The following is a 22,127-nucleotide window of genomic DNA, read 5'->3' as shown; positions in this document are numbered from 1 at the left end:
GAAAAACAGACTTAAGAGCTATAATTTTGCCCCAAATCTTTGCAGTCTAAAATCTTTTCTTATTGGTCATCTACACATTAAGGCTATCAAACTGTGGAAGTCTGAATGAGATTCGACCACTAGCTCAAGAGGAGTTCAAAACAAGCTTTGAGACAAATGTTCATACTTACTGACAGACGTACAAACAAGTGCAATGCATAAAATGAGTCATAAAAAGCCATATAAATCATTTTGCAGCCAAACAAAATTTATGTTCTGTACACTAAATCTAGCCAAGCCATTATAATAATAATAATAATAATGTATCTTGTACAAGCAATTTATCTGTCTCTCTGCAGTCTTGTGTGCAGAGCCTTTTATAAACAATTAGGGCAATAATTCTTTGGTGGATTTATGGCTGACATGAAAAATGTTCACTTATATTCCTTAAAAACTGGGTTGTAGTTTTAAATTACTTGTTTTATTTGCCCTATAATAATCAGTAAATTTCAACATCTTTGAAATACACTGAAAATCTCTTTTAAAAACATCTTAAGTCATAAACTAACAGGGAAAATGGACAGGATTTGGTATTTACCAATTTGATAAAAAAGGGGCCAAAAAGCCCAGATATGACAGCCAAACATCAGGCCTTTCCCCAGGATTTAACTAAGTCACATGGGCCAACTCACATAATGATGTGAGGACAGGTTGGTTCAAAATTACCTCGGCTTGTAGATGCTATATAATTGTAAGAAACCTCAAGTTACTTTTCCAATGTAAATTGTCATATTATACCAATCCCTGCATTATTCTAATAGGCAATTACATTGAGCCTTTATATCCTGATCAGGCCATAATTTTTAACATACCATGCATGTGGGCCTAAACATTAACACAGCGGTTTTTCAGAAAATTCTGTACCATGTAATAATTATTGGGCACTTATTAAAGTAAGCATACGAAAATCCATGTTGATGAGCCCCTGATTTCCCAATACATTCTGCATATAAGACTGGTTTGTTGTTTAAATTACGGTATGTGCTGTATAATAATAAAAAAACATCCTTGGCATATTTCAGGACGAATATTGCCCTCTAAAAGAGAAATGTCAACCTCTGGCCTCTATTTACACCACTCTCCTCAGCATGCAAATATTTACTAAACTCCTCAAGTGCCTATGATATTTATTTAATATTATTTACTTTAGTTGTTTAACTCTGTTTAAATATTTCATTCACTCATTCTTAAATTTGTATTATTACTATTTTTGTGTATAATACATCAAATGACAAAATAAATTTGTTATCAACAATTGATTTGCTTGATCAAAAGTTTGAAAAGCATATGCCTGACATACAGACACATGTGCTTGTGGAAATTTAAATCTCTAAATGACTCATTTGGAAAATTGAGCATTACCAAAAAAAGATTTGAGAAAGGCACGGTGATACTGCTATACATGTAAAGCTCCTGAAAGGCCTGAAAAATACAACCAAACTGAATATAGCAACTTACCAAGCTAGCCTTGAAAAGAAAATGAGTGAAGAATAGCAATGAAAAGAATTATCAAAGGATAAGAGACGGATAAGGAAAAGAAGATAATTAAGCAATTAAAAACCAAAGCCAAAGTGTAACGCTGAGTAGAAAAAATGAATGTTTAGGATTTTAATAAAAATTACATAACTCCAAGCACATGATGTTCTGTAATATGTCAAAGAAGTATTGATAATAATATGTTTGAGCCGCGTCATGCAAAAAATGAGTATAAAGCCAAAAAAGGCAGGCGTAGCACCAAACCAAATTGGCACAGTCTTGTCAGGAGCTACCCTTTCCGCTTATGAGACTAAAAAACTTTGCATATCTTTATTGCAGAGAGCCTAGGCTCTACCCAGACAGCGCGGATGTGAAGGCTGGTCTGTGGCTATGCTTGCCCCATATGGAATACGACTCATTTTGGCATAACGCGGCACATTTAAGGTTTGAAATAAGCAGAGCAACATGAAATAAAACAATGAAGACTTCTGAAGTGAATAATTAGTATAATTATGAATAACAGAATAAATAAATAATAAAGCAAAACACAAAAACTTTCATAAAATATATATTTTTCCGTAAAACAAGCTGTTTACGGCAAACAAAAAGAAATTAGTGCCTGTAAAGTAAAAGTAAATCAGACAAACGTAATAAATCTCAGCATAGATATGTAAACTTTTTGAAGATGATGCTTAAATTCCATAGCCACCCTTCCAACCAACAACATACCCAAATCTCATAATACAAATTAAAAGCTGATTCAGAAGTAGATCCTGTATACCAACCTTTCAGGTTTCTGATCTACAGCTCGTTCTGCAAGACCAACTGCGGTTGCCATGGGGATGAACTTTGACTCCTCATCAATGATTGCAACCTGGCGCATGATTCTCACGTACTCGATGATCAAAGCCTTCCCTAGCGGCTGATTGGTGTCTATTTTTAGTGTCGTGAGTAGGGTCTCACGCTCCTGTTGGTGACGGCGATGGAGTTGTTGGAGAAGACCAGCACAGGAGGAATTGCCTGGAAAATTCGACAAATAGTGAAGTCTGCACAGGCTAACCAGGGACCAGACTTTCCACTAATATAATACTTTTTTATTTGATGAATTCTGTTCTAAGAAAAATGAACGCATAAAGTGTGATCCCTGATTAGCCTGTGTGCACCTACTGGATCTGGAGTCTGCCTAGCGTCCGAGAGGTCATGGGTTAGATACCAATTGTGCACCCACTGGATATGGTATCTGCCTAGCGTCCGAGAGGTCAACTACTGGATATGGAGTCTGCCTAGCGTCCGAGAGGTCAACTACTGGATATGGAGTCTGCCTAGCGTCCGAGAGGTCAACTACTGGATATGGAGTCTGCCTAGCGTCCGAGAGGTCATGGGTTAGATACCAATTGTGCACCCACTGGATATGGTATCTGCCTAGCGTCCGAGAGGTCAACTTCTGGATATGGAGTCTGCCTAGCGTCCGAGAGGTCAACTACTGGATATGGAGTCTGCCTAGCGTCCGAGAGGTCAACTACTGGATATGGAGTCTGCCTAGCGTCCGAGAGGTCATGGGTTAGATACCAATTGTGCACCCACTGGATATGGTATCTGCCTAGCGTCCGAGAGGTCAACTTCTGGATATGGAGTCTGCCTAGCGTCCGAGAGGTCAACTACTGGATATGGAGTCTGCCTAGCGTCCGAGAGGTCATGGGTTAGATCCCCATTGTGGGAGTGTTCTTTAGATCTCTCTCAAAGACACCAAGTACTGGTTGTTAGTCCCAGGAAACTGATTCGAGAGCATTTCAATAAGCCATAGGCTTTCGATGCAATCAAGCTAAAATAAATAGGTTTAAACAAACTAATCAGGGATGACACTTTACACACATGCATTAAACACTGTTTTCCCAGAGCAATTTATTTTTCCAAAATTAACCAATTGCTTGTGATCTCATATAAGCATACATTTAATACTATTATAGTGTCCTATTTTCATACATTGGTTTTGTTTATGAATGTGATCCAGAAGATAATTACAACTTAACAGTGGGTATTTCTTGTTCCTCTTAACTCCTATTTCAGTATGAACAAGAGATGTGTTTGTTAAAAACACAATGCCCCCTATTGCGCCGCTTTGAAGCCATATATTTGACCTTTGACCTTGAAGGATGACCTTGACCTTTCACCACTCAAAATGTGCAGCTCCACAAGAAGTAAGTGATTGAATGGAGAAATTAATTTTTATTTTTTTTTATTTTTGACCTTTGAGCTTGAAGGATGACCTTAACCTTCCACCTCTCAAAAATGTGCAGCTTCATGAGATACGCATGCATTTTTAATATGTAGTTGCTATCTTCAATATTGCAAAATTTGACCTTTGACCTTGAACTTGAAGGATGACCTTGAAGAATGACCTTGACCTTTCACCACTCAAAATGTGCAGCTCCATGAGATACACATGCATGCCAAATATCAAGTTGTTATCTTCAATATTTAAAAAGTTATGGCCAATGTTAAAGTTTTCAGACGGACGGAATATTTGACATTTGATCGTGAAGAATGACGTTGACTTTCACCTTTCACCACTCAAAATTTTCAGCTCCAGGAGATACACATGCATGCCAAATATCAAGTTGCTATCTTTAATAGTGAAAAAGTTAAGGCCAATGTTAAAGTTTTCGGACGGACTGAAAGACGCCATATATAAGACATTTGACCTTGAAGGATGACCTTGACCTTCACCTTTCACCCCTCAAAATGTGCAGCTCCATGAGATGCACATGCATGCCAAATATCAAGTTGCTATGTTAAATATTTAAAAAGTTATGACCATTTAAGTTTTTGGACGGACGGACGCACAGACATACTGACGGACAGATCAACTGCTATATGCCACCCTGCCGGGGGCATAAAAATAAAGTGACCATCACAACAGAATTTTAATATATTTATACATAAAGGCATCTTTTAAATACATTTTGGAACTCTTTAATAAAATTGTTTCCATTTACCTAATATTACCAGCTAACTATAATTCAGGTTAATTTGTAGATAAACAAACAAAATAGAAAACTTAACAACATTTGCTATAAATCGCCAACAAAACTCACCAGAAATTATCTGTTCGTAGCGCTCCTGCACAGCTAAACCAATCTCCCGGATTGACTTCCCTTTGTCCTTGAGCCTATTTTTCATCTCTTCAATTTGTCTGCGGTGTTCCCGATCCTGTAGGCGCAGTTCTCCCATGAGGCCCGTGAGTGAGGCAAGCATCTGCATGGTGGCGCTAGGAATGTCATCAACATCTTGCGCATCTTGTCCGTGTGTCACCAGCTGCTTGAGTCGAAGCTTGATTTGCTCGTAAACCTCAGGGATTTCATCATCAACAGCTGTAATCATAGCATTCACTCATTTCATAGCAATATATCTATAGGTATTATGATTGTTTTCCCACTTCCTTGTGTTTGCTAAATGGTGTGGTTTACTAACAAAAATGGCTTTAAAATACAATTGTACTTTAAATAAAAAATATTAAATTGTTTTTAATTTAGATACAACAATTTTTCAATAACTTATACTGACTAACAGCAACTAAATGTAAGAATTCCTGACAAACCATCATAAAAAATGGAATGCCAAAAGAACGCAAATGACTTTACAAGATAGAATCATACTAAAAATAATATATATTTATATATAAACATCCATTCATTTACTTGTTTATTGAAGAATAGACTGAGTTAACTCAATAAAATAAGCCAACATATGAACATACTTGATGCAAGTCTTGCCATTTCCATCATTAGTTTCTGCTTCAGTTTTTCATACTTGACATCTAGAAGCTCATTAAGGTCAGCAAGGGTGACCTGACTTTTGGGCTTATCCTTCACCTCTGTGTCATCTACATCTAGACCGTCGTCAAACAACATGGCCTCAAGGCCTTGTTTGTTCCACCTGTTACCATAGTTAGTTAGTAACCATACTTTGAAGAGACATTGAAAGCCATAAATGGGATTCATACCAAAGTGCACTTACAAATTGTAATTTTCCAATTAAAAGTTGGATTTTACAATATTTTAATATTATTTTTACGTTTTTTGAATTATTGTAAAATAAGACACTTGCTTTAAAACTGGCAGAACAAATAAAAGGCAGATATTTATACTTCATGTTACAGTGTAACATGCCATGTTAAATATGTTTTTATATTGAATGCTTGTATATGGAAGGAATTGTATCTTAAATTAAGGATCTGTGAAAATGGAATGGGGTCAAGTCAAATGAGAGCCATTGTACTCTAGCAACCTAGTTTACCATAAAACGCAGTGTATAACTCGCATCTACTTTTTGAAGCAAAAAAATTGGGGAAAAAAATCTGAGTACTGTAGGCAAACTGAAAATCTTTATATTTACATTTCCAATCTTGCTTGTTGTTCTCAAGCGTCTATGCGATATAGATGGAAAGGTCATATTACACGAATATTCAACACTATTGCTGACACCTTGCGCGAAAAACAAACAATTGAGCTGTTTGCCAGTTCGCATGTTTTGATAATAGCGCATCAACACAAAACTTGACATGTGACGCAAATTACTTAATAATCATAACACCAATCTTGACAAGACGTATGAAAATGTGTAAACAAACACAACAACAATGCCAAAAATTGTATTCACACATTTGACGAGCAAGAAAAAAAAAAAAGCAAATATATCGGGGAAAGACCTCTTGCAGACATAAAGGTAAATGTAAATCGACAAGAGCCCCCAAAATAAATTGTGTAACCCTAGTACAGTATGGTATAATATTGTGGGAAAAAAACAATAATATTCAAATAAAAATGGCTTCCTTGTTTTTCATTTTCTTCTGCTAATTTGTTAGATTTAAATGCTGTATACGTACCTAAAAAATACAGAACATACTAATGTTAACTTAATAACGTTTGTCCATCTATTAGTATATTAAGATCATAAATATAACACAATTATTAACATAGTTACAGTGAAAACAATAGGGAGCAGAATGGTGTGAGTTACTTAGGGCTGTCACGATACGCCGTGAGCGTACCGCGGTATATCGTGGTACGGCAACACTGTATCGCGGTACGTACCGCGATATTTTACAGAATATGTATCTGTGAAGAAAACAGCAGAATAACAAGTTTTACAAACTTTATTAAACTTAATAATCAGAAAATACTGGTATCATAGTATGACTAGAAACTGTAAAAGAAACTGTAATAAACTTGATAGAAGTAGTCATTGTTATTGTTCGCGTCTTTTTCTAAAATGTCCGCCATGTTGTTTACAATAGCTGTGACTACGATCTGTGTAAATCGAACGCTTCAATGGCATGTTCAAAATGCGGAGTCAGCGGGCCCAGTATTGAAAATCCGTAGCGTTCTGACTCTTCCTCGACTTTCAGAATCTTAAGATAACATGATTCGGAAGTGCCATGCTTTGAACGATCGATATACTAAAGAAAGAAAATAAGAAATAAAATAAACATCTTTTGGATAATTATGAACTTATTTGCAAAGGAAATCTGTCCCTAATTCCAAAAAAGGTACGGACCCATACATCGCCGTATTTTAAACGTGAAAGTTAAACATCTACAAGTGGAAGCGCTTGCTTGACCTGGATATTAACGGATTATTTATTTAGCCCTTTTGAACCGCTTCTACATTTTTCAAAACGATATCTATATCAAAATAATTATGTGATGTATTTATATCTGTGCTAATCTAATAATATTAAAAAAACCAGTGCGGCAACGCCGTACCGCGGTGCGATTTTTTTCACGACATGCACCGCGATATACCGGTATACCGGTGAATCGTGACAGCCCTAGAGTTCAGTTACTGTACCTTGGTAACTGACAAGGAAAATATCTTTTGGCATGGCTGTAGAGGTGTATAACGGGCATCAAGTTTTTAAAAATTAAATTTTGTGGTAAAAAAACTGCGCGTTATACACAGCGTTTTACGGTATTAAAATCTCAGTGTCAATCAACATACAAACTCCGCCTTTACCTTCTAATCAAAAGGTAACATGCATTAAGACAAGATGACTATCAAACTGCCATACTTGTTAAGCTTGCGCCGTGCATGTGCAGTCTGGTGCTCTACATGGTCATTTCTCTCAGCTGCAGCGTCTTCACCCTAAAATTATAGATCAGCCATATCATGCAACAAGAGCACCACATAACGGGTGCCATGCTCGGCTGCGGGTGCAGTTTTGAATAAATGAAAGCTTTACAGATTTTTTTGATTTTTTTTAGGTCACAGTGACCTTGACCTTTGACCTAGTGACCCCAAAACGGGTGTGGCGTGTAGAACTCATCAAGGTGCATCTACATATGAAGTTTCAAAGTTGTAGATTGAAGCACTTTGATTTTAGAGCTTATGTTCAAAACCTTAACAAACCTTGACACAAACGGCGGACACGACAAGCTGGCTATGACAATACCTCGGGTTTTCTCCGAAAACAGCCGAGCTATAAATGGTTATAATGCAATATGCGGCCAGAGTAATTTCACACAGGCATGCACATATGCAGACAGAGTAGCTCCTTACCAGACTGTGCAATACTAGTCTGAAGATATTCTGACCGGATATTGCATTATATTCTTTGGAGCAAGATTCTGGTCTTACCGGAAAATACATACAACAACAGGAAAAGCAAACACAGCGAATCAGCATAAAATGAATACAAAGGCTAGTTTTGTTGAATTTTATAACTCAGAGCATCTCAGAGTGTTTTTTTCAATATTATTTTATTTAACCCATGTTAGGGTAAAAGGAAAAAGATGGTTAAAGTTACCGGTTTACAATGTAATTACACACAAATAAACAAATATTTCAAGCTTTTCATAATTTCTAGAGCTTTTATTTCTGGAGAGCAGTATGAAACAATATAAACTGAATCCAAATTCATTTCAACAACATCATATTGTATAATATATTCCTTTTGCCAGTAAAAAATCCTTATGGCCTTTCCTTGTAATTTGCTATAAATATGGAAAATGAATTTTAAAAGATTAAATCATTTTCCAAAAGTTCAATGGTTGAATTTACTAAAGAAATGAACTCAGGACAAACGTTGATTTCCAGTACTAGCCCATATCATCATCATGTTATCATTCTCTCTGTTTGTTAAAAAACACCTACAACAAGACTATTGCCAAGCAATATATGTCCCCTACCGGCTCCACCATTGTCAGAAATTCCACCAGTCAGATTATTTTTTAATTTGTTGCCATAGCAACCAGAATTTTTGAGGTACAAACAAAATGAAATGACGTGCATAATGTTCATATTGCCATCTATCCATGTTTCCAGTGTCATGAACAATATGAAGAACTTTTAAAGTCATTGCAGGATCCAGAAAACCACCATTTTCAGCAGTATTTCTATTTGTTGCCATAGCAACCCGAATTCTTGACGTAGGAACAAAATGAAATGACGTGCATTATCTCCACATTGCCATCTATCCATTTGTCCAGTTTCATGAAAAAATATAAAGAACTTTTAAAGTTATTGCAGGATCCAGAAAAGTGTGACAGACTGACGGACTCACGGACACACAGAGCGCAAACCATAAGTCCCCTCCGTTGAAACCGGTAGGGACAATAAAAACTTAAAAGCCTTTGCAGCCAACTCTCCAAAAACAATGAAAAGTTAGAAATAAACCACAGCTGAAGACAGATGCACTGGGCAAAAATAAGCATAACAACAAAACATTGCTTTCCATTCCAATGATAGTGATCCACAAAAAGAAGAAGACATTTTAAAACATTCATACCAGTGCCTGCTTCAGATTGTTGAATTCATTCATTCCATTTTCAGTTTTTTTGTCGATGACCCGTTGCTCTTCTTGAGTAAACTCGTTTTCGTGACATGCTGAACCAACAGGCGGGGAACACAGCCAGAATCGGATCTCATCAAAACACACGTCACTGTCTGAATTTTCCCTTGACGACAGAAATCGCCTCCATGTTGCCAGAGAAAATGCATCACCATGAAATTCTTTGAACAATAGTAACGCATTCTGTAATGTTATTCTGTTCTGTCCAGTGTAATCTAATGCCTGAAAAGATTGAAAATATTTGATACATGTCATTTACCTGTCATAATAATGTTGACAGGTTCAGAAGTATCTCACATCATTATAGTCAAAATTCTGATACCCCCCCCCAAAAAAAAATAAATAAATAAATAATCATTTTTGTGTGGATCTAGATGACTCCAAAATAGCGCATTGTTAGTATAAAAAAAATATACATATACATCAGAAAACTGTCAAAATACAAATACTCTCGTTATTATCAGCACTATAATGGTAACAAGCTGTAATCAAAAGGTCACAATAAATGGATCAGTTGTTTGATGGATTTTGGCCTCTAAAATTTGGAGCGACCAATAAAAAAATTAAAAAAATTCCATGTTGGATATAATCAGAGACGAGCAAAATAACTAACTAGAAATGTGCCCGACAAATATGGATGTCCTTGCTTTATAAAAATGGACACAGAAACAAGTATTACTAGTTTACTTGCCACACATAATGTGAATAGTTAATAAAGCATGTACAGTCCACTCTCGTTATCTCGACATCAGATATCTCGATATTCTGGATATGTCGAAGTAAGCTCAATGTCCCAACTTTTTTCCTTCTTTATCTATATTAATAAACATCGCATATCTCGATTTTCGTTATGTCGAATAATTCGATATCTCGATATAAAATTTTATCCCGAGTCCCGATTTTACATGTATTTACTGTGGTTTATCTCGAAGTGTGAATAACTGTTTCAGTGTCGGCAAAAGGTGAGAAATTTTTTCGTTGATTCACCGTCCCGCTTCGCCCAGCTGCTCCCGATACTGTGCGGTAGGATATTGACCCGTTAATTGCATTAATGATCACACGTGTGTAATGTCGTTAGCCATTAACAATTGAGTAAGGCCTGTCACTTTAACATCAATTTACTGCAATTAATACACAGCCTGCCGAAAGGCCGAAATACTAATAATCAAACTACAAACTGTACATGTACAGTTCGGTATTCCGGAACGTGATTTACGCATGTTCAGATGGAAAACCCGCGTCTTGATTGGACGTCAATTGCATCATAACTTTAAATAGCAGCATTACCGGATGTTACTCGACAGTTTAGAAAAATTATAACCGCATGTATTAATGCAATTCTGTAATACCTTTACGCATGTTCAGATGGAAAATCCGCGTTTTGATTGGACGTCAATTGCATCATAACTTTAAATAGCAGCATTACCGGATGTTACTCGACAGTTTAGAAAAATTATAACCGCATGTGTTAATGCAATGCTGTAATACTTAAAATGTCATTTAAAGCATTTAAATAGCAAAGTAAATAATGCCTCGTAAAAACGCGTATATATCAGGTAGAGAGTTTTATGCCACACGGTGACGGCTTAAGTTAGACCATTAAGCAGGTATTCAGATGTTAAACACAAGGTAAATTTTCGTCTCATTTTTTTCTTTGAAAACACATAATAGGATATTTCGAACTTTCGTTATCTCGATATTTTTTCTTGTTCCCGCCGACTTCGAGATAACGAGAGTGGACTGAATGTACAAGTCCTTTGTAAATATGTTGTTACATAAGGAGCCTATTTCACAGATGTGACATTACCATTTAAGCATGCACAATAGTTTGCACTTACAACATGTTGTCTTGAAAAGATGAAAAAATTTACCAATCCATTATTGAGATGTACAGCTTACAGACAAAAGAACATCTACTTTCACTTTTACAACATAAAAATAATGCATACAATTAAAGTTTCTACTGAGGCCTTGACTTTGAAGAAACCACATGGTAATTTGTTCAAACTAATTGAGATATACCAAAATGCACAACAAAGTTATTGGTCATTCAAGGAAATACATTAAGTCCAAGTGTATACTTTGACCTTGACCTTTAAGTGAGAGACATGGTTGGTGCATACTTTGTTTAGATATGATGATTATTTTTGCCCAATTATTTTGAAATACCGTAATGTTTAACAAATTTATGGGCCCGACACAAGCATGTATTTTCACTATATACCGTAATAACTCTATGTTTTCGGAAACTCTAAGTTTTCGGACACCCCTCTTTTTTAGCAAAAATAATTATTTTTCGTGACTCTTAATTTTTGGACACAATTAATGTTTCTAAGTTTTCGGACAGTATATTTTACAGCGCTATTTTACCAAATTTCGGTCCTGTTTTCGATATCTAATGACACTTCGATCATGGGGTTTTACAACCAGATAAACATCATAAAACATGGCAGGTGCATGCCTGAGGGCAACGGACCATTACATTTGCGTTATTGGGTAAATAACCTTGTAAACTGGTATTAAACAATGGTTTCGCCCGATAGCATAAGCGTTATGACAATTACCAGGGGCAGTGCCAATTTACAGTTCAATTATCTACCACAATAGTACTACCCCTTCTCAGTAAAATAACTGTGACAAATACTAAACGCTTCAAAGTGTGATGTACCCTATTGTAAGTGTTACGAACAATGGAAGGTGTTAGACAACAACTATCGGAAATGAACAAACAAAGAATTCATAGTTTGCTTTTTTTATTGCGTTAATTACAGGTTCATACTAGCGAGTATCGGTACATCACATGCTCATCTTTGAACTCATTGGTCAAACTACAACCTGGTAGTAACTTTCTGTCAAATAAATTAAGCATTTAACATTATTTAAAATGCAGTGCAAACATATATAACTGTAATTTATACTATAAGGTATGGTATTTTACAAGCGCGTGCTATTACCGATAGTCGTTGATACAATTGACGCTATTTTCTGACACTTCAATTTTCGACTCTAAGTTTTCGGACACCTGTATTTTGTGAATATTTTCCGTATCTAAGTTTTTCGGACACTAGAAAAATAATTATTTTTAAGTGTCCGAAAACATAGAGTAATTACGGTACATACAAGGAACATGCAAACAATTCAAGTGTCTACTGTGACTTTGCCCTTGAAGCGAGCAACAGGTCTTTTGCACATGACATACTGTATTGATGTAATGATCATTTGAGATGATTAATTTTGTATCCCAATGTCACAATGAAATTATTTTCTAGAGATGAACATGTGCTTTCACTTTCATACATTTAAGTTATATGCACAATCTCCAAGAGTCCCCTTTGACCTTTATCCAATTGTTTTTGCCCAGTTGGGAAAAGTAACTGTGCCAGCCCAATTGGGAAAATTCGCTTTGTGAAGTTTTCATACTGGGAAATTGTTGTATTTGATTTTTTGCTTCCAAATACTTTAAAATTGATAACTAAATATTGTCAAGTTGTGAATATTATATTGTTTTTGGTTCAAGCCATAGAGCTTCATAGAGAAACTAACTAAATGTTGCATTTTATTTATATAAAAAAAATACTTTTTGTTTTTGTTTCTTTCAATTGGGATTTTTTTAAATAGCAAATGGGAAATTTGTAGTTTTTCCCTAATTGGGAAAGTGCCGTTTTTTCCGTACTTTACAAAGAAGAACAAAAATCGCTGTTAACCTTCAAGTGAGTGACACTGTTATTGCATGTGACACTTCATCTTGATATGATAATTTGCCAAAATTTATTTAAAATCACATCATGTAAAACAGATGTGTTTTATTGATTTGGGAAAAGGGCTTAGCCTTCATAATAGGGTAAAAAATGCCAACAAAACTGAAAAAAGGAATAAAAACAAGAGCACCGCATAACTGGTGCTAATACTCGACTGCGGATGTAGTTTTGAATAAATGAAAGCTTGTCAGATTTTTTTTTGATTTTTTTTTAGATGTCACAGTGACCTTGACCTTTGACCTAGTGACCCAAAAATGGGTGTGGCGTGTAGAACTCATCAAGGTGCATCTACATATGAAGTTTCAAAGTTGTAAGTGGAAGCACTTTGATTTTAGAGCCAATGTTAAGGTTTCAGCACGGCGGACGACGAGCTGGCTATGACAATACCTAGCCGAAAACAGCTGAGCTAAAATTGGGCAGTGTTATCTAGAAATTTGTGGAAAAATGTATAATTTTAAGAAATTCTGTTTGGGAAGGTGCTTTTTTCTTTAGGGCTCTGCTAAAGACGGTTAAAAAAGCCATTGAGCCTTACATTGTCCCACAAAAACACACACACGCACACAAACACTCACATACATGGAAACAATCATCACTTCCTGCATTATCATGGCATGGAAAGATACAATAAAGCAATAACATTGTTGCACAAGACACAGTGTCTTGATATGATCATTTTGTACAAAATTATTTTGAATAACATAAAAACAATATTCACAAACAGCAGGTTCCAATGTGACCTTGACCTTGGAGCGAGACTAATGTTTTGCACAAGACAAAATGCATTGATATGATGATATAATTTCAAAACTTATGAGCCCTGCGCATTTTTACTTGATTTTGGGAAAGGGTCTAGCCTTTCACAATAGACAAATATTGATTAAACGGAATAAGGAGTAAAATTATCCATTATTATCTTGAAATTTGGGTAAACTTGCATCATTTTCAGAAATATAAATGCGTTCACTGTTAAATAATGTATTGCCAAGAGGTTCTTCATTATATTTTGTAGTGATGTTTGTCCTTGACTTGTGTTCCATTGTTACAAACTTACAAAGTATCCTGTTGTAAAATATGTTATCTGAACCACATGTTTTGGGTGTGGGAAAATTCAGACCTTGCAGGGGAAATGAAAACATAACATTTTAATTTCCGTTGACAATTTTTAGGTTCAGATAATCAGAGAAAAAATAATTGTGGTCTTACTAGGCTTTACTGTTAAGGTGAAAATCTATAATACTTACATTATATATTTGCAAATTATTGATATCAAGTCAATACCTGAAAATCCCAGAAAGCCTGCTCATCAACTGCACGTCTTCGCTCAACATCAGTGAGTACATCAAGAAACTCTCTACGCCTTACAACAGCTGGATTTTCACACACTTGTTTGACGGCCCCCTCCACATGTTGTATGCAGACTGGGGCAAAGTATAGGAGCTCACAGAACTGGCGAAGTTCTTCTACCGTTATTGTTCCTTTTCTACTGATGTCAATCGTGTCAAACATAGATTCAAAATCTTTGACACCCATTCTCTAACTGGAAAGTTTGGTCACACACAATCAGAACTGAAAACAAGCAGATACTATGAATTTACTAACACATGGAATCAAGTGTCATTAAGGAATTATGAAGACAGGCTAACAAAAAAACGTCATCATACTAAGAAGACCCATAAGACAATATCCCTGCCATCAAATTGTAAGGGTGCACAGATTTCTTGCCTTTACATTATCATGTTTTGCACTCAGAATACCATTCAAGGAAATATTTTTTCATCCAAATATTATCCGGAAACTCAATAACAAACTAAATTTTAGAAGCCAATTCTAATTTGTCTGTATAAAACCCAAAACCTGACACCAGCCAATCCAAACACTATCAGGGCCATCTGGGGAAGCTACCAACATCCCTCATGAGGGGGAATGTTCACGTCTCACATTACATGTGTACGTGTTTGCACTATAAAAAGCTGTTTATATCTTTTTATATTTGATACTCAAATTAGACTATATTGTAATACTGTATAAATTTGTAAGAAGAAAATATTTTCAAAATTTTGGTTTCCACATCAACATTTGATAATAGGAAATTTTCACTTTAATACAATTGACATGAAGATTTCTCTTAGCCTATAACGAGCTTTGAAAAGTACAAGTCCAGAACTACCCACACCCTAGCATAGAGCTATTGACAATTCCTTAGTTATAATAAGCAGGGATAAAAACCGAGGACCAAGTTCTGCGAAACGACTTAAAGTTTAAACTAAGTTAAAGCCTTGTACCGCGACAAGTAAGCTGAATACTGCAATTAAACATGTCATAACATGCAAATGCTGTGTATTTGGAAGAAGCAAATAATAATAATAATAAAAATAACGTAAATATAAAATGCCACCTAAACAAAAATTACAAAATATAAATTAACATAAATAAATATTACCACAGTGTCCGCCATTTGTAAACAACCTGCGTAGTTGGGCAGGTTTCACCTGCGGATGATCTAAGTTTGTTTTCCATGGCGTACCGGTAAGTTCGGTTAAAAAAATATAACTAATCTATTAAAATCTATTAAAATCTATTTTAATATTTACTATGCAATATTATTGAATGTTTTTATGTCCCTATGACTTTTTAACTATAAATTAATACACACCGAGTTTAGAATTACGTTTCCGGCAATTGTTCAAGTCCCGGACTAACCTGGTCCATCGTGCCGCAGATGACGTCATGTGACACACCCGGAAGTTTCTAATCGAAAACACACAAAATGAAAACGACGTTTGTGATAGTTGCAATAGTTAATTAAATGGATTTAAAATCAGGTAATTGCTTAATTGTAAGAGCTATCATAAAATAAATAAATGGTTCTATTACTAGTATTCATAAATGCCATACTTAAAATTTAGAGGTTGCATTGAACTATTTAAACTAAAAGGGACTTGTTTTGGTGAATGCAACAGTTAACGAACATCACATATAAAACGTAGGCTACTCCCAGAGTCTTTGCTAACTTTTGCTATGGCGGCTCTGGGGTTACGTATGCACCCCTTCATAAACACAATAGCAGTTCTGCACACAGATTTCATACGCATCTAAATGTCCGCCTATGGACGTCATCATTTTCATGCAACCTAAAACACACGTCCAATCATTGAATCAATACACTTTTCTCTCATTTTAAAATTTGGAACAGTGTAAAAATTCGACATCTGTTCGACATTGTTATGGATTTGTTATATCAAATATCTTGATGTGCAAAAGATTGTTGTACTGCAACCTAACTGATAGTAACACTTTTAGTCGGGACCATTTCAATTTTTTTCAATATATTGGAAAGAGCGGATGAAAGAATAACAAAGTGAATAAAAAGCAATTATTTCTTTCTTTAATGGTACCTTTGCATGAGTTTGTGCTTTAGAGAGGTAAATATGTTTGCAGTATCTCAGTGTTCCTTAGCCTTTGCATTGGTAGTGTTTTTTCCAGGAGGGCAAAGGGGCATGGCGCATTACTTTCAAAAAGGGCATTTTAACGTGATATCCTTTGTTAATTTGATAGTTTTTTGCCATTTTTGCACTGAGTCACAATTTATTTTCTGTATAGCCCGCCTACTTGTTAAAATGATGTAAGCGACATGTGCGCATGGCAACGTAAAATGGTACATGTCCGCATAATACGTGATTAGCATTTAACAATCCTGCGTTTTGACGCGAGCAAATTAAAAATGACTCATTTTTGACGCAACCCTTTTTTCTGCTGTGCGTCATTTTGACGCGTCGAAAATTTGATCCGTGAGTCAGTCAGTTAACATCTCGAGTTCCATGGTAATAAATCCCGCTGTGCTCCTAATTGAAATTAATGTTTCAGTATTTGAAACTCGGTCTATAATCGAGGGAATACCCCGGGCGTTGTTTATCTTATCTCATCTCTTCCAATACACATGTCATTGTCTAAATAGCGCATGCCCACTAACTGGGTAATTAGCAGCAGTGATTACGTGATAATTGATTGACCATCCGATAATTGCAGGTTTTTTGCAGACTTTTCAGACGGCACGGTTAAAGAAAGTCGGCAAAATTAATTAAAGTAAAAACCATATTGATCAAAGGTCTATTAATTACGTAGATCAAATAGTAGATCTAAGTCCAGCGAGTTTTGTCAGTTGTTAATCCACCGATAATGACGAGTAACACCTAACTTATATAAACTGGAATCACAGTTCAATTGTTTTACTAACAATTAATAATACTACACATAAACATTGAAAAAACACATTTTCTCGATAAGATATAAATTATCCGAGTAGAATTAAATTGCTGCGTCATGACCTTCGACATTGTAAATGGCGGACTTAACATTCAACCCGCGTTCAATTCAAAGCTGGCGATTCAAATTGCAAGTAATGGCGATTCAATAATGGAGAAAGCATTAACTGGATTTAACAAACGTTTGATAAGGTTTGTTAAACCCGATAACAACAAGAAAAATTTGGATTATTAAAGTAAAACTACTACAGGTAAGGCATTCCAAAGTGTACATATTTCGGACATGTATAGTATTCGGATAAACAGTAATAGATATACTAGATGTTCCATGCATTTAGATTGTGTTTTGTTAGAAAAGCTATCATAGGAATGATAATATAATGATGATAAATATGTGATGAAAAGGTGCTACCGGTACATACCGGTATCTTAAATTATTTAAATGTGTTAAAAGACTTAAATGTGTTATAACTATAAGGAAGTATATTTAATGTACCAAATCATTAAAAAATGTTGTGTTATGTATCATGGTATTGTTATTTAATAAAGCAGTATAACTTTTTAAGACATTGTGTTACTCTTAGATTATATTTTTATCTAAAAAATTGAATAATACAGACAAAAACAAAATTAACGCGCTTCAAAATTGACCCCACAATTTTTCAATTTGACTCCTCAAAATTTCAGTCCAGGGGTCATTGACTCCTGGTTTTTAAAATCTATTGAAATCCCTGAGTATACATTACAATAATTGTTTCAATAATTAATTATCTTAAAGACAATAACTATAAAGATACAACTTGTGTGTGTGTGTGTTTTTTTAATTTAATTGCGCATACAAATAAATGTTTCTATATAAATGAATTATGCATCAAGTGCACAATTTCCATGAGGAAAACATCGAGGTTTTCATCATAAGTCTCTGAAACAACTGTTAACGATTTTATTGTGGAGGAGTACACATTACGGACCGATAAGTTTACTTGGAATAACAACGACACTGACATTGATTATTGATATTGACACGAGGTTATTCATGCATGACTAATTCACAACCACGTGAATCTTCGTTGCCTTGGGGCCATAGTCTGATACAGTCGGCTTAGAAGTTTGGTCAAAGGGCAATTAAGATGTTATCAATAAGGGCACCTGGCAGCTTTTACCTTTGAAAAGGGCAGAGTGGCGCTTAAGATAGGCGGCGTGGTCAATTCGTAGACAATTCTTTAAAAAAATCATCTTTTATTGTTCAATACTAATCAGGGATTTCAATAGATTTTAAAAACAAGGAGTCTATGACCCCTGGCCTGAAATTTTAAGGAGTCAAATTGAAAAATGTTGGGGTCAATTTTGAAGCGCAAAAATAGGTGTACAAGAATTGTGTTTTTGTGTGTATTATTCATTTTTTTTAATGACATTATTTGCATACAAAATTATTCATATAAAGGAACACAAGTAATATCATACTCTTTTTATAAATAATACTATTGCTAACCCCTTAATATCCCTTATGACTGGTATCAACTTATTTATAATTCATTTAACTAGCACCATTACTACTTTTGTTCACTATAAATTACTTGCAGTTATTCACAAGTGTCACTTCTTAGGTAAATGTATTGGCCATTCCCCACAAAAATGTAGTTGTTGTTGTTGAATTAGTCGTAAATTGACGTATTTTTTTTAAGTTTCAAAGGGACTTTCTCATTGAGTTTATTTATTCAACTGTGAGTTTTTCATTCTAAAAAATACATGTACCGAGTTGCAATTTAGGTACAAGACTTTTGCAACACACACACTTTCCATGCGTGACAGTCGACAGCAACAATTTCGCGCTCTTATTGAAACACGTGTTTTACAAGGCATTCATGTATAGTGATTGGTGTACGCTGTTGATCGAAATTTGAACCAGCAAATAATGTGGCTGTAGAAAAACGATATGCTTCAGTTTTATAAATGGACATGATGAAATATACATGTACTGAAATTGAAGTGTTGCTGCATAAAATTGTAATACGGGTATCGTTTTCACAACTTTCTCGCCATAAGTAATCAATTGCTCACCATAAAGGTGTGATGATGATGCTCGGCACCGTCTTTAAAGTACTTTTAAATACCGAATTACAACTTTCACAAACAATTAATCCGAGCCGAGTTAACACAGTTCACAAACGCTTGTGTAACGGTTACGATTTAAGCAATTAACTTAGTCAATGACGTCACATGAAATACATTTAAAGTTCTCAATTTGCTAGACCCTACCCGCTAATCGGCGCCACTTCAAAGGGCTGCTTTGAACTTTCATGACCACGTGCTGTATTGTGTAAACTTATTTCGCAAAAAGTGTAACTAAGTACGGCGCTGTGTTCGTTGTTGCGTTAATTGGTCTTTCCGATATAAACAATTATTGAACTCACAGTTTGGATTTAAGTGTTGACAATTTATTTTACGGGCAAAAAAGAAACTTTGAGTGTATGTCAATTAATAGTTGCTCGTTTTGTTTACAAAGCAATTAGTCAAAGGTGTTTTGTTTGGATTGTATTATGGATTATGCACCATAATTCAAAGGAACTGTTTTAACGGCATATGCATGTGCTTCTAATTTCCCAATTAATTCGCATACGCACTCTTTAAACGATGACATGTTTATTGGAAGAGATTAGATAAGATAAACGAAGCCTGTGGTATCCCCTCTATGTATTGACCGAGTTTCCAATACTGGGGCATGAATGTCAATCAGAAGCATTAAGGGATTTACATCATGGAAATATGGTTAGATGTAAACTGACTGACGCGCGGGTCAAATTTTCGGTGCGTCATATTTTAAAATTGCTCGCGTCAAAACGCAGGATTCTGCGTCTATTGAAATCCCTGCTAATAACCTCCAAAATCTAAATACTTGTTAAAATTGTCAACAATCATTGTCTGACACCACAAGCAGACAAAACCAGATGGGCGGTTAAGAAAAATACTTGCTACAAAAATATATATATGCTCAGTGCTTTCCACTGGCCATTTAAATAAAGGTCCCTTGCCTGGGCACTTGAATATCCAAATCAAAGTCTGCGGGAAGCTTGAAATTTACGTTGTATTTTTTCAGTATTAACTGCAGCTAGCCACTTAAGATCAAAGCAATATTGTCTTCGCCCAAACATTTTGAGAGCTGATTTAATTCTCTGTAAAAAAAACATGTAACTCATTACCCAACTTAAGCTTGCCTAAAGGCGGAGTGTTGTTGTATTTTATACATTTAATATACGGGATTATCAGGTAACTAATAGCAATGGGTACAGAAGAAAGTATGCAGTAATTGATAGAGTGAGGTTGATACGGATGTTTTGGGAATGGTTAGAGTCGGGATTATGCATATTTATGCGTGAACATGTACAAAACAATTTAAAACAAGATTATTATCAATGTTTTTTCTTTAGAGTCATTACACACCAAATATGATCATAAATAAATGTAAAAAAATAATATATGGAGGGCGTCTGAATAAAAATTGTGTTTAAAGCACTTATAGCATAAATGCATACAAGGGATACAACTGTCAAAGTTCCTTCACAAGACCATGGTCTGAAAAATGGCGCAACATTCTCTTCCAATTGCAATAAATGCATCAAACAAACTGTATTAATTTCAAAACTTTGTCACATGGTATTAAAAGCTAGGATGCTAGATCAGATGAAGAAAAAGGTTGTGAGCACTCTGGAGGCCACATTTATTGTCCAAGCTTCATGAAACTTAGTCGGAACATTTTCTCTATGATACAATGTATCTCACTCAAGTTCACAATGGGGTTACAGGGGATAAACATCAATATATGTCACTGACTAGGTCAAATTAAAACTTGGTCATTGTAGTGTTTCTTCTACAGAATACACTATTTATCACCATTAAAGGAACTCCATTAAAGGAACAAACACCATTGAAAGTTATACTGGTTTTATTTACATTCGTACTCGTCAAGCATACAAAACAGTCTGTCTGGTGTACATGCTATCAAAGAAGCATTCATGCCGGAGGCGTGTCCTGGGAATAGGCGTGGCCAGTGCAAGCTACACCACAGTCATGTGGGGTGGAAAACTATGTTTCTAGGACAAAAATATCCAAATTTTCATTAACAAATGCATGGTAAAGTAGATTACTAAGATAATTAAAGAAAAAAGCTTTTGAAAACTCATAAGGCCACATGGTTTTCCAATAATCATTAAAATTAATCTGAACATTTGTTTTAATGATTCCTCCACATGATGAGATATGATTTCCATCCTTTGAAAAACATGGCTGCCATGAGGCTGGGCTTTTTTTCCTTATCACATTTTGTAACCCACTCGTCTTGAAACTTGTTAACAGGGCCCTCAAGCCCTCAATCCAGTTTAGGGGAAGCGGGTCGCTACCCATAGCAGGGGGAATTTTTGCGGCGTTTCCCTTTTTTGGGGGATTTTTTACTTACTATCTAATTATTACATTTGTACATGTTTGCACTATATTCATTGCTTATTTCATAATTTAGTATGTTTGACAAGATTCAATTAAAATAGAATTGAGATATAATAATCATGAGACATCTATCTATAAAAAAAAAATATTTTGTTATTTTTTTTTTTTTAGGGGGAATTTTTCCCCAAAAAAGGGGAAAAACGTATGCTTTTCAGGGGGGGAATGCGGCCGAATTTCGGACGTGGATTTGACAGATTGAGGGCCCTGGTTAAGAATATAATGTAAGGTGTCTTGACCGAGCGTC

General features: G+C 35.3%; 2 protein-coding genes across 3 annotated transcripts in view; one reads left to right on the top strand and one right to left on the bottom strand.

The window, feature by feature from the left end:
* The window catches only part of LOC127856876 (uncharacterized), an 82,686-nt gene extending 67,080 nt beyond the window's left edge, over positions 1–15,606 (bottom strand). For both annotated transcript variants that reach the window (XM_052393055.1, XM_052393064.1), the window contains exons 1-7: positions 15,562–15,606; positions 14,400–14,687; positions 9,301–9,585; positions 7,585–7,658; positions 5,273–5,451; positions 4,611–4,886; positions 2,301–2,535 (exon numbers count right to left, since the gene is read on the bottom strand). In XM_052393055.1, coding sequence (XP_052249015.1) covers positions 2,301–2,535; positions 4,611–4,886; positions 5,273–5,451; positions 7,585–7,658; positions 9,301–9,585; positions 14,400–14,651 — 1,301 coding nt within the window. In that variant the 5' untranslated portion in view covers positions 14,652–14,687; positions 15,562–15,606. The remainder of the gene's footprint in view (positions 1–2,300; positions 2,536–4,610; positions 4,887–5,272; positions 5,452–7,584; positions 7,659–9,300; positions 9,586–14,399; positions 14,688–15,561) is intronic.
* A 232-nt stretch (positions 15,607–15,838) lies between these two features.
* The window catches only part of LOC127856886 (uncharacterized), a 129,169-nt gene continuing 122,880 nt past the window's right edge, over positions 15,839–22,127 (top strand). Inside the window, exon 1 of the mRNA XM_052393087.1 lies at positions 15,839–15,943. Coding sequence (XP_052249047.1) covers positions 15,928–15,943 — 16 coding nt within the window. The 5' untranslated portion in view covers positions 15,839–15,927. The remainder of the gene's footprint in view (positions 15,944–22,127) is intronic.

The sequence above is a fragment of the Dreissena polymorpha genome, chromosome 1, assembly GCF_020536995.1.
Source record: "Dreissena polymorpha isolate Duluth1 chromosome 1, UMN_Dpol_1.0, whole genome shotgun sequence".
NCBI lineage: Eukaryota > Metazoa > Mollusca > Bivalvia > Myida > Dreissenidae > Dreissena > Dreissena polymorpha.
The sequence above is the reverse complement of the archived record's forward strand: the minus strand, read 5'-3'. Positions and strand labels throughout refer to the sequence as shown.